Genomic DNA, 13866 nt, shown 5'->3' with positions numbered 1-13866 from the left:
AACCCACTGAGCCACCCAAGTGCCCCAGATGTCCTAAATTTTAAGATGGGCCCTTCTTTTCTCCTGACCTTGTATACTGATATAAGACTGAAACTGCTGTAGCCTCCTTATGCTTAGTTTGGGGATAAAGCTGACTCCTAAAATGAAGCTACACGGTTGAGAGAACGGTAAAGAACTAGATTTGAAGCTGTGACTGACCTACATTTAATCATCACTCTACAATGGGCTTTTCCAATTAGGTGCAGATTGGGTTTCTTGTTTCTAAGAACTAAACTGGGTTTTCTATTCCCCTGGTTTGAAAGCATTTTATCTGGCACATCCTGATGGGTCTGTCTGAGCAGATGGAACGTCCGATGGTAGAGACAGCGAAGGGAGTCTTTCCTCGGTGTTAAGCACAGGGCTCAAGCTCCATAACCTCCTGTTTGTAGAAGTCAGTCATCAACTTAGCATCCCCGGAAATCTGGCAATAGCTGCCATCCTCTGGGGTATTTTTGTGTCAGACTGCAGCTCCCTTGCATTAACTATGCCCAGTGATAGTTATGGTTTCTTCCATAGTTATCAAGTGGCCCTCACAGACTGGGTGAGGAGAGGGGTCAGGATCAATGGATTGCTTGGACTCCTGAGCCTATAGTCAGTTTACCACATTTTGCTAAAGACAGGAGAGGGCATTTTCCAATCTGATGGCATTACCAATTCATGAGCCACCGTAACTGGACCTTCTAGGGACACACTCTCTCCCTCTACAGCAGCAGTTTCAAATTTTCTTCATCCTTTGCAGATATTCTCAGCTATTTCTAGAGAAAATTAAACAAACAAACAAACAAACTCCAGGCTGGAGCCACAACCAACCTGCACGGAAACAAAGACATACCAGCACCTACAATAACCCTTTTAAGGGTTCAAAGGAAGAGCTGTCTTGCCTGCCCTCCAGGCTTAGGGTGTAAGAGCTAGGTGTGGCTGGGGCTTTACCACTGAAGCACCCAAAAAAGGGAGGTATGACAACTAGAAGAAAGAAAACAGGGCAAAGCTACCCAACAGTAAGAACTAGAGAGGCAGTAAAGGAGGCCTGTGGCTAAACCCTGGCGATGACTATTTGGAAAATACCAGAGGATGCCCCGCCTGCCGGTGCGCACGGAGCAGCCTGTGTGGTCAGGAAGCGAGGCCAACACCCTAAACAGTCTTGAGTCTGTATGTGTAGCATCGCACAGCCTCCCTGCCTACCGCGCCCAACCCCGGGGGGCACGAATACAGTCCTCAGGGGCGTGGGAGGCCGAAGGCCGTGGCTGTGGAAGCCCCTCAGGTTATCCTTGTGCCGTGCTTACATAGTTTCTCTACCCACTCGATGTGCACAACAGAATTTTCCATGGCTCACCCTCTGCAGTGGTGGGAGTACATTCCAGAAAGAGGCACACCAGAGAACTGTGGCGAAGGAGGGGAATTCAAACTTACAGGGAGAGAGTTTGGGGAAGGGGGGCGGATACGAGGCCGACCAGCTTCCCTGCAAAGGCCCCCCGGGGCGGAGCAGCAGAAGGGGGGGCGCTTCCGAAGGACCCCGCCGCCGCCACCCCGCCCCCGCTCCCCTTCCCGCCTCCCGGGAGGGCCCGCTCCGCCTGCCTGAGTCACGGCTGGAGCTGGGGAGGAGCCGGGGAAAGGAGGCCCCAGCCCAGAGTGCAGCCCGCGGCCGAAGGGAGAGCAGGCAGGACGGTCGGGGATCATGGGGGAGAGCGCGCTGGAGCCGGGGCCTGGGTCCGCAGCAGCGGCTGGGGGCCCGGTGCATGCCGTGACGGTGGTGACGCTGCTGGAGAAGCTGGCCACCATGCTGGAGGCGCTGCGGGAGCGGCAGGGGGGCCTGGCTCAGAGGCAGGGCGGCCTAGCGGGCTCTGTGCGCCGCATCCAGAGCGGCCTGGGCGCGCTGAGCCGCAGCCACGATACCACGAGCAACACACTGGCGCAGCTGCTGGCCAAGGCGGAGCGCGTGGGCTCACACGCGGATGCCGCGCAGGAGCGCGCGGTGCGCCGCGCGGCCCAGGTGCAGCGGCTGGAGGCCAACCACGGGCTGCTCGTGGCGCGCGGGAAGCTCCACGTCCTGCTCTTCAAGGTCAGTGACCTTAGGCGTCCCCCGCCTCCCGACCACCATCTGGGGCCTCCTTCCCTCCCGTCCCCCGCCTGGCTACCACACCCGCATTCCTCACCCCACCCGGCGGAGCGGACTTCCAGAGCCGCACCCACTTCCCACCACGCTGCCCCATTCCCTGAACCCAGCCTGGCCAACCAGAGTTCGCCCAGCTCAGCTCAGGCCACGTCCACCGAATTTGCTCCAAGTCGCAGCCCATCCCCGAACGGTGGCGGAAGTGCGTCCCGCGACAGTTCGACAGTTCTCTGCCCCTGCTAACCACCATCCTGTGTAAGCAGGTCCCACGTACTTTGCAAACTTTAGTAGTTCGCCCAGTAGCTCTTCCTCCCTCTCCCTGCTGCCCCCTACTTTCCCACGCCTCCCTTTGCTTTGCCACTCGGGCTGCGGAGGCCAGGGGTGGGGCGGGTTCCCCGGTGTAGTTATGGAGTGAGACTTATGCCGCTGCGCGGGGTAGGGGATGCCAGTGTCAGCGCTGTGTTCATCACATGCAGGAGGAGGCCGAAATCCCAGCCAGCGCCTTCCAGAAGGCGCCAGAGCCCTTAGGCCCAGCCGACCAGTCCGAGCCCGGCCCAGAGCAGCCTGAGGGTGAAGTTGAGGAGAGCTCGGACGAGGAGCCCGTGGAGTCCAGGGCTCGGCGGCTGCGGCGCACCGGGTTGCAGAAGGTACAGAGCCTGCGAAGAGCCCTGTCCGGCCGGAAAGGCCCTGCAGCACCAACGCCCACGCCGGTCAAGCCACCTCGCCTTGGGCCTGGCCGGAGCGCTGATGGCCAGCCTGACGCCCGGCCCGCGCTGGAGCCCAACCTGGAGTCAGAACCTCCACAGGACACCGAGGAAGATCCCGGGAGACCTGGGGCAGCGGAAGCCGCAGTGCTTCAAATAGAGAGCGCAGCCTAATGGCCCGTGCCTCTCCGGTGCCTATGCCCTGTCCCAAAATAAATCCTCCCTTTCAGAATGCAGCCTTCACACCCAAATAAGGAGTGGATCCTGCATCCACAGCCCCACTCTGACTTGCCTCTCCCAGTTCCTTGAGGCTAGACTGTCCTCTTGAGAAAGGAGCAGCCACTCTAACCTGCTTGCCCCCACTGTCAATAAAAGTACCGTCACCTAATCCGGACTCCATGTGAAGGGGCGGCCGGGGTGGGGTGGGGGGGAAGCCTGCAAGGCCCAAGACAGATGTTAGAACCTGGAATGTGGCTTCAACTTCAGAAAGATCACTGAGTCGTTTCTTAGGTTCCCAGTGAATCTTGGGCTCTGGTGAGTGGCACATAGAAATACCCTGTTGGCCACCTGCTTCTAGAACACTTTACTCCCAGAGAAGCAGCCAGTATAGTCTTTTGCTGTTGGTGCTCAGTAAATGTCAACAAGTGGTTTTCCCCTTAGTTTCTTCTCCCTTTCTTCCTCTTAAAGATTGGGTTTTCCTTTATTCTCAGACCCCTTCTCATTCCAGGTACTTCTCTGTGAATATTTTCTCCCCGGCCTTTCCCACCAGCCACACACACTCTCTGTGGTTGAAATGTACCTCAACTCACTGTGTCCAATGCAAGCAATCTATCTCTTAAGTCCAATTTCAATTTTAGAGATAATTACTGGGCACTTATTATGTGTCGTTCGAAATTGCTCCTTCTTGTGTTTTCGTTACCCAGGAATGGCACCGTCCTCCACACAGAGACCTGGGAGTCCTCCTGGGTTCCTCTCCCTCTCTTGCACTCCCCTCCCACTGGGAAACAGTTATCCTATTGTTCTGACCTCTGCAGTCTGACCTCTTTTTAGAGACCCAGCGCCTTATCTTTCACCTATTATTTGAACTGCCTGTTTGATCCCATCATTCTCCTGATTCAGACCCTTCAGTGGCTCCCCATCACCTTCAGAATAAAGTGAGTTCTTAAATATTCCTTCAACATCTTTAACATAACTTTTCGTGATCTGACTTCTGCTCATTTTTGTAGCCTCACTGCATGCCTCTCCCTCTCATTCTGCAACTGAATTACACTGAGCTTCATGCTATCATTCTCATCTCTATTCTAATGCAAAACCCAGCAAGGAAACCGAGTTTCAGGCCCAGGTGCGTCTCTGCCCTGCCACCAGCACCACCCACACCTCAGTACTAACTGCCCATGGTGATTGTTTGCCATTATTCTTCCCACACGGTTCCAAAGACTGCGGCTCCTCTGCTCTAGGGATTGTTTTATTAATTTCTGTATTCCCCACACCATATACCATGCCTGGCCCACAGTAAGCCCTTGTGAAGCAAGAGCATCACAGAAGAAGTGAGAAGTGCGAGGAGATGAGCTGGGGATGGGAGCCGGTCATCAGCCCATTCATTCAGTTATTGTCATAAAAAACATTTTTGAGTACCTCATGTATTCTGGGTCCATCCTATGTCTTGTGAACAGCAAGATGACAATCTTGAGGCCTTCAAGGATTTCAGAGTTTAGGGAGATACAAACATGAATGATGTGAGAATAGCGATTGTTATACGTGTTATTTTGAGAGGAAAGACAGAGGGATACAACCTAACCTAAAGGAGGAGAAGTGAGGAATGTTTAAGGCATTGTTCTTGGAAAAGGTAAATAAATAATGGAAAACAGGAACGGTGAGTGGCAGGAGAGTTCAGTTCCTTCATCTATTAAATGGGGTAATGATAGCCCCTGTTGGACTGCTGGGAGGGTTCATTTATGTAAGTGTCTAGTAAAGTGCCTGGAGCAGAGTTGGGTTCATTCATCCAGTTATTCAACAGGTATTTACTGAACTTGGAGTTTCTGCCAGGCACTGTTTTAAGAGCTGGGGATATAGTGGGACATAAGAAAGACAAGATCCCTGCGTTTGTGGATTATGTAGGGGGAGACTGGGCCATAAACAACTGTATTTATGAGACAGATAAAAACATGCAAACATATGAACTAGAAGGGCTTTCTGGTTATGGGCTCTGAAGGAAAAAAAAAGAAAGAGTAAGGATACAGATGATGACAGGGCAGGGGAGTACTTCAGATGAGCAACTTGGAGATTTAAAATGGGACCAGACAGGTCATGATCTTGGGGTCCTGGGAGCCGCCTGTAGTAGGGCTCCCTGCTCAGCGGGGTGTCTGCTTCTCCCTCCCCCTGCTTCCCCCTCCCCCTGCTTCCCCCACCTTGTGCTCCAGCGCTCTCTCTCAAATAAATAAATATAATGGGAGAATTCAATAGTGACTTAAATTTTTTTTTTCTTATGGATTCAATTAGAAGAGTCTAAACCCCCACTGGCCGTGATTGGTGGAAATTCTATCATCAATCACTTTAGGGCTCCCTCTCCTTCCGTAGACTGTACAAGTATACCAGGAGGTTCACACCAACCATCTCCTGGTCTCTCAGACCTTGGATGTCTCTGCTGCTATTGCTTCTTATGACCACACGATGCCACTGTTGGGGTACCTGTGTCCTAGTTGATGTCTCAACACACCAGAGGTCTCCTTGTCCAGCTCTGTGCCCCTAAATCAGGGGTACTTCCACGGAGGCTGGCTCTGTAATGGATCCATTTCCTTAGGATGTAGACTGTTTCAGGTACCTGGCAGCTACTCCTTTCAAGATTGTGCCAACATGGAGGGGCTGGTCTGAGCAGGCTCAGTTCTCTATCCCCAAAGAAAAACAAATTCTTGTTCTTTTTCCAAATCCTTGGAAATATACCCAATTCCAATTTCCTCCTTTCAACTCAGACAAAATTAAGAGCTTAACTGCACATTTCTTACATAAGATGTCTTGATAGCTCATTGGGAAGCACATGAAAGCTCAGAGTCTGGACTCTGACCTCTAGGAACCTAAAGTCTTGCCTCACTTGGGAGCAGGTATTATTTTTTAGTCCTTGTTGATGCTTCTACAGGAGAAATAATAAAAAGTCAAGTTAAAACAAAACTAGCTTAATTTCTTAGTAGTTCTTTGTTTCATTGCAAGCTCCATCATTACCTCTATTGCTATGATTATTAATATTATAAACTAAACGGAGTGGAGACTGACCCAGAGTACCCACTTGTCTTCCAGCGTATGTGGCACTTAGGTGACTAAGCAAGGGGAGGGCACACGGGTGGATTACCAGAATTCAGAGTTTGGTTCTCAGTTCTTCAGACCATAAGTGCAAATTTATTAGGGATTCCAGTGTGGTTAGGCTGAGAGACACTGCTTGCAATAACTGACCCCAGAAGTGCTGGATTCATTAATTTCTTGGAAAAATCCAAATGCTAAGTGAACTAGCATACTCTAGCTAGCTAGTCAGAACATTTTCCATTCTGCAACATGGGAAGCCGAAGATCTTAAAGTGTTACAAAATAGAATGGTGGAAATGGGTTGGAGATAATTGATAGGATTATTCAACCTGGTATGACCATTTTCTGTTGTGGTATTCCTCCTCCATGGATAAAAATACATTCCGGGTAGGAAATTTCTTCTCTTTTTAAGTATTGGATATCCTTTTGCCTTTCCTTTATTGAGAATTGAATCACATAACCTAAGCTTTGAAGGGAACCCAAAAGCCATCCAACCTACCTGCATTTCCAACACAATATCCACTACCATCTTGCTGCCTATCCTTGGCTGGATAAGGATAAATCCTTAATGCTTAAAAAAGCCAGGTGACAAGGAATTCACTACCTCTCAAGCAACTCTATTTTGGGGCAACTTTGACTGATAGGAAACTTTGTACTGAGATCAAAATCTGTTTTTGTGGTTTCTCCTATTGGTGGTTGGCTTCCCTTCAGCAACGTCTGTTAAACAAAATTTCTTTATTTCTATGATATGTCTTTGGAGTCCAATTCCAGCAGTCCACACAAGACTGACTCGTCTAAAACGTCTTCCACACTATCTCCTCAGGCCAAACATTACTGGTTTATTCAACAATTCCTTGTGATCTGTTACCAAATTTTGGCCATTCTTTCGTGGATTGTTTTAGTTTACTAATACCCATTTTGAATAGGGAAGTGTCAAGGTACATGGAAAGAAGCATGGCTTTCATAGTCAAAGATATCCAAGCTTCGTTGTTGGTGAATGATCATTTCCTTTTCCCAGCTCTGTCAGAAGGATTAAATAAGATTTTTTATTTAGTCATTCATTTTATCTTTGTTGTACTACGTGATGGAGATGGATCATATATTACATGGACAGGTTTGTAATAGAACTGTAATAGAACCCTCATAGAACTTATATTAAGCTGGCAGTTGTAATAAAAGTTTTAAATAAATGCTATAATGAGAAAAATAAAAGGTGCTATGGGAGCATACAAATGGTGCTTCTAACCCAGCAGGGGTAGTAGTAATTACAGAGGAAGTTTCCTGGGGAGAAATGATCTTTCCTCCAACATGATTTCTGTTTATTTATTTGTTAAAATTTATCTACTTACTGAGGGAGGGGAGGGATGAGGGGAGGGAGAAAGACTATCAAACAGACTCACAGCTGAGCCAGAGCCCAATGCAGGGCTCGGTCTCACGACCCCAAGATCGTGACCTGAGCTGAAACAAAGAGTGGAACCTTAACTGACTGGGTCTCCCAGGAGCCCCATATTATTTCTTTTTGTGTAAGTTTCTCAAGTGACTTTTCCTTTTTAGAAGGACCTGAGATATTGTTAAAAAAAAAAAAAAGTACACTCCTCTGAGTATCTCATCAAAACACTAAATCCAGCATATCCCAAACTATGTGCTGCTTTTCCCAAAAGTCAAGATTCTCTTCTGTATTTACTGTAGAAGGTATTAACATCCAAAGACCTGGCCCTTTGCCCCCGCCCCACCCCAATCCCTACATGCAATGAGTTACCAAATCCTGTTGATTCTCTACTAAGAATTCTTGTGCATTTTACTCTCATAAATAACTAATAAATTTGGGTCACTGTGAAGACTTGAGAAGAAAACCTGCCCACAGAAAGGCAGAATTGAGAAATGGAGAGACATTGAATATCACACTTCACTTGTGGACAAAACAGAGTTAATAAAATCCCCTACTTTGTTAAGGATCAACGAACACTATAGCAAAAGAGGTGCTTCTGTGGGCAAATGAACACAGGACCCACTTGTCCTATCACTCACCTCACCATCTGGAAGCCACCAGCCTGACAGAATGTTGGAATGACATTTTTCTTTCTTACTAACAACTTTATTGAGATATAATGCATGTACCATAAAGTCTACCTTTTAAAAATATACAATTCAGTGATTTTTTTCTATTCATGAAATTGTGCAAGCATCAACATTCTTATTTTTAGAACATTCTCATAAACTCCAAAAGAAACCCTGTACCCCATTTCTGCTCCCTCAAGTCTCTGGCAATCACTTATCTACTTTGTGTTTCTTTTCTTTATTTCATTCTTTTTTTTTTTTAAGATTTTATTTATCTATTTGACAGACAGAGATCACAAGCAGGCAGACAGACAGGCAGAGAGAGGAAGGGAAGTAGGCTCCCCGCTTCGCAGAGAGCCCGATGCGGGGCTCGATCCCAAGACCCTGGGACCATGACCCGAGCTGAAGGCAGAGGCTCTAACCCACAGAGCCACCCAGGTGCCCCTACTTTGTGTTTCTACAGATTTGTCTATTCTGGACATTTTGTATAAAGTGAATGATACATATATACCCTTTTGTGATAGGTGTTTTTCACTTAGCCACTGTTCTCAAAGTCAAAGATTATTTATTTATGAGAGAGAGAGGGAGAGGGCATACGAGTGAGGAAGGGTTTGGGGTTGCTGAGGGAGAGGGAGAATATCTCAGGCAGACTCTTTGCTGATCATGGAGCCCCTGACGTGGGGCTCAATCTCACGACCCTGAGATCACTACCTGAGCCAAACCAAGAGTTGGAGGCTTAACTGCATGAGCCACCCAGGCACCCCTATTATTATTTTTTAATTTTTATTTAAATTGTAGTTAGTTAACATACAATACAGTATTGGTTTCAGGAGTAGAATAGAGTAATTCATCACTTACATGTAACACCCAGTGCCCATCACAAGTGCCCTCCTCGATACCCGTCACCCACCTAGAATCTAGCACCCCCCCCCCCCCGCTCACCTCCCTCCATCAACCCTCATTTTGTTCTCTATCATTAGGAGTCTCTTATCATTTGTTTCCCTCTCTCTAAAAAATTTTATTTGTATGTGTTCTCTACACCCAGTGTGGGGCTCAAAATCAGAACCCCAAGATCAAGAGGTGCAGACTCTACTGACTGAGCCAGAGAGACACCCATTTCTTTTTTTTTTTTTTAAGAGAGAGATTGATTCATTGATTGATTGATCTATCTATACATTAAATTTTAATTCCAGTATAATGAACACACCGTGTTATATTAGTTTCAGGGGTATGCTGTAGTGATTCCACAGTTCTATTTATTATTCAGTGCTCATCATAATAAGTATATTCTTAATCCCCTTCACCTATTTCACCCATATCCCCATCCAAACTTCTGGTAACCATCAGTTCGTTCTCTATAGTGAAGAGTTTGTTTTTTTGATTTGTCTCTTTTTATTTTCCTTTGTTTTGTTTCTTAAATTCCACAGATGAGTGAAATCTGTGACATTTGTCTTTCTCTGACTGCCTTATTTCATGTAGCATTGTATTCTCTAGATCTCTCCGGGTCATTGCAAATGGCAAGACTTCATCCTTTTTTATTGGCTGATTAATATTCCATTGTATGTAGATCCGTCTTCTCTATCCATTCATCAACCGATGGGCACTTGGACTGCTTCCATAGTTTGCCTATTGTAAATAATGTCACTATAAATTCAGGGGTGCATGCATCCCTTTGAATTTTTTTCTTTCTTTTTTGTGGGGTTTTGGGTAAATATCAAGTAGTGTGATTACTAGACCATAGGGTAGTTCTATTTTTAACTTTTTGAGGAACTTCCATACTGGTTTCCATGGTGGCTGCACCATTTTGCATTCCCACCAAGTGTTCCTTTTTCTCCACATCCTGGCCAACACTTGTCTGCTTTATGTCCTTTCTTGATCCATGTAGCTATACCCATGCTGGCCTCAGGCCCTCAGCCGCCAGCCCTGCTTCCTGGATCAAAAGGCAAAGCCCTGGTAGTTGCCACATTTGTCTCATCTCCCAAGATGGACTGTTGTCCTGGCCGTCTGGGGGCAAGGGCCAGGCTTTGGCTTGAGCTCCATTGCACTAGACACTTTGGGAGCAAACTGCCACACTTCTAGCACTCAGCATACTTCTAGCACCCAATCAAGCAGTTGCCCAAAGGGATTCTTCCCTGGTGGAAGTGGTTCCAAATGGCCCATCAAACAACATTTTTTGAGCAGCTATAGCCAGCTCACCTGTTGCACCATCTTGTGTTTGTTTTTCCTCCATCTTTGCCTTCCTTCCTTCCTTTTTTGGCAGGGTTTCAGTTTTTTCTTTCCCCTGACTCTTGCTTTCCTGAGATTGTACTCTCCAAGAATTTGTCACTAATAGGTTACCTTTATTAAGACCTTCTCTATGCCAAGGTCTATTCTAAGCTTTTGTATTGGATTCTCCTATCAGCCCTATAAAGTAGGGATCATTATCATGTTACTTTTACAAAAAAAGAAACTCAGGCCTAATGTCATAAATTAAGTATTGCATTTGATTGTTGGTTTAGGTAATTCCGAATTCAAGAACCTCTGGATCTTTAGATGTTTATAATTGATAACCTATAAAGTAATGGAGGACCTGCTATATACCACAGCACATGGGTCCACCCATATTTTGCATTTCTATGCTGTATTTTGAAGTGCCAAGTCTTTAAAATTCATAAAGAAATATTACATCACAATTTTCATCCTCTGTAGCAACATTTATTTTTTAAAGGATTTTATTTATTTGAGAGAGAGAGACAGAGACAGAGTGAAAGAGCATGAGAGGGGAGGTCAGAGGGAGAAGCAGACTTCCCATTGGGCTGGGAGCCTGATGTGGGACTCGATCCCAGGACTCTGGGATCATGACCTGAGCTGAAGGCAGAGGCTTAATCAACTGAGCCACCCAGTTGCTATACCCTCTATAGCAACATTTAAAAAGTATTTATCATCTGTCATTTATTTTGCTAGTTCCTTCCCTCTCTTTCCCCCCCCTCAGAGTAACTTTAAGTTTTGTACAAATTTTTAGAACTATTGCTTATCATTGGAAGAAGTGATTCTTGTGGACTATATACAGAGGATGTTCACTATGTGGTGAATAGCCAGGGCAGTTGTCCAGGCTAGCAAGAATTCTCATGACACAGAGCTGGTGGTGTTAGTTTTTCATCTCTAGCCATTAATGCAAAATTTCTCTTCTGCTTCCTGAAATTACTTGCTGTAAGATGATTGTCTGTCAGATTCCATATTCAGCTCTGCAGGCTCTACTCCTGTTAGAAGGAAACTCCTAGTTTTAAGGAAGCTCCTCAGGCCAGCAGCCTACAGACTCTATTCTCATGGCTATAAACTAAATTTTGTGTCTTCTTCACAAGGATGTCCCCACTCACCTTGGAGAAGTACGTTCTGCCAGCTCTGCACATGTGCGTCTTCTGTGATTTGCAGTTGGGATCATCCTTGTTTTGATCTTCACTGCCTTTGGCAGCACTTCCTATTTGTGGTTTGTGCTGTTCCATGTATCTTAGTTTTATCAAAGATGGACAGAGTTTGCATTTATGTTCCTCTTTCCTACTTTAAGATTTTTTCCAAGATGATAAGATGATGAGAAAAATATACAGGTAGAGCAAATATGGGGGGTGGTGTAATAAGTATACACCATTGCCTTCCCTCGAACAGTTTGAGAAACTTAACATTGATTTTAGAGAATATAGGTCCAAAGAAGGTGTTAGCATCATCTGAACATAACACAATATTTCTGAAAATTAAAGAAAACTATAACCTCATCCAGGAAACACTGGGGAACACAAAGCAAGAGTTACTAGCTCCTCCAGAAACTAGAGTACTTAATTTCTCATACAGCATTTCCATAAAATTAATAGAGCCTAGTAATTAATAGGTAATACATACAAACACTTATTGATGGAGTTTTAGCTAAAATTATAGACTTAGTTTTTCCTTAGAGTCATAACTTGAACCTGCTTGCTTTTCTTTTTTGCCAAGATTTTATTTATTTATTTGACAGAGATCACAAGTAGGCAGAGAGGCAGGCAAAGAGAGAGTGAGGAGGAAGCAGGCTCCCTGCTGAGCAGAGAGACAGATGCAGAGCTCGATCCCACGACCCTGAGATCATGACCTGAGCCGAAGGCAGAGGCTTTAGCCCACTGAGCCATCCAGGCGCCCCGAAACCTGCTTACTTTTTTATACGCTCATACAGACATACCTACATAGAGATTTTAAAATATTTCAGTGTTTGCCTTAGTTGAATTCAATTTCTTGGAAACATCTGAAAAACCTATCTATATACCCATGTACATATATACTCATATATGTATGTATGAATACACTTACATATCACATATATATACATATATACACACATACAAACACGCATATATTTTCCAACTCAGAAAATATTTCATAGATATTTCATTAATTTTATTATATTTCATAAATTTCCTGAAACAGTTAAGAATGGCAAGTTACAATTAAATTAATATAGCATTAAAATGTAACCAAATCAATACTGAAAATTAATAGAGAAATAAAATTACATTCCTGAAAACTTAAATAAGCATGATTGTGTGGAGCAGTGTCTGCAACTGAGTCATGAAGGTGGTGTTAGAGGCATAGGCATGGTGGGATTAAGAGCTAAATCCTCATTTCCACAGTAGAGAGGTAAAATAAAGTAAAACCAAGTTTAAAATAAAGTTAAAACCAGGAAATGACCATTTTACACGGAGGGAAATAAAAGAAACCAATAAATGGGCTGAGAGTGGCCCCTTTGAGAGAGAGCAGAGGACAGCTCTTCATTATTGTAGGACTCGGTGCCACTGACTTGTTGGTCTGTAGACCCATGGGACATTGACAGAAATAAAATCATGAATGTAAAGAACAACGCAAATGCCCACCAGACAGGTGGGTGGATAAGCAAATTGTGGTCTACCCACATGGGGACAGGATTCAGCCTTAAGAAGGAATGAAGTGTGGATGCATGCTACAACAGGAATGAGCCTTGACATTACGCCAACTGAAAGATGCCAGTCACAAGAAGCCATATATTGTGAGATTCCATTGTATGAAGGTGTAGAAAAGGCAAATCCCCAGAAAGCAGATGTGTGGTTGCCAGGAGCAAGAGGGAGGGGAGAATAAGTGGTGTTTACTTAATGGCTTTTGGGCTTTTTTGGGGGTGATGGAGATGTTCTGGAATTAGTTGTGATGGTGGCACAATGTCACGAATGTCCTAAAAGCCACTGAACTGTACACTTTAAAATGTTTGAAATGTCCTCCGTGCTATTTCTTATGTTTCACATGTGAGTGAAACCATATGATAATTGTCTTTCTCAGCTTGACTTATTTCACTTAGCATAATCCCTCCAGTTCCAACCATGTCCATGCAAATGGTGGGTATTCATCCTTTCTGCTGGCTGAGTAGTATTCCATTGTGTATATGGACCACATCTTCTTTATCCATTCCTCAGTTGAAGGGCATCTTGGCTCCTTCCACAGTTTGGCTATTGTGGACATTGATACTATGAATATTGGGGTGCAAGTGCTCCTTCTTTTCGCTACATCTGTATCTTTGGGGTAAATACACAGTGTAGCATGGAGGACATTAGGAGAAGGAAGGGAAAAAATGAAGGGTGGGAAAAGAGAGGGGGAGATGAACCATGAGAAACTATGGACTACGGGAAACAAA

General features: G+C 45.3%; 1 protein-coding gene across 1 annotated transcript; it reads left to right on the top strand.

Annotated features, from left to right (window-relative positions):
* CAVIN3 (caveolae associated protein 3) lies at positions 1–3241 on the top strand. The gene is made up of 2 exons (XM_004781180.3): positions 1–2098; positions 2626–3241. Exons 1-2 carry the CDS (start codon positions 1715–1717, stop codon positions 3025–3027), a joined length of 786 nt encoding a protein of 261 aa, XP_004781237.1. The 5' UTR covers positions 1–1714; the 3' UTR covers positions 3028–3241.
* Positions 3242–13866: the final 10625 nt, after the last annotated feature.

Source organism: Mustela putorius, unplaced genomic scaffold (assembly GCF_011764305.1).
Source record: "Mustela putorius furo isolate JIRA1106 unplaced genomic scaffold, ASM1176430v1.1 tig00000238_pilon_pilon_pilon, whole genome shotgun sequence".
In the NCBI taxonomy this organism is placed as follows: Eukaryota; Metazoa; Chordata; class Mammalia; order Carnivora; family Mustelidae; genus Mustela; species Mustela putorius.
This window is presented reverse-complemented; position numbering and strand designations above follow the sequence as displayed.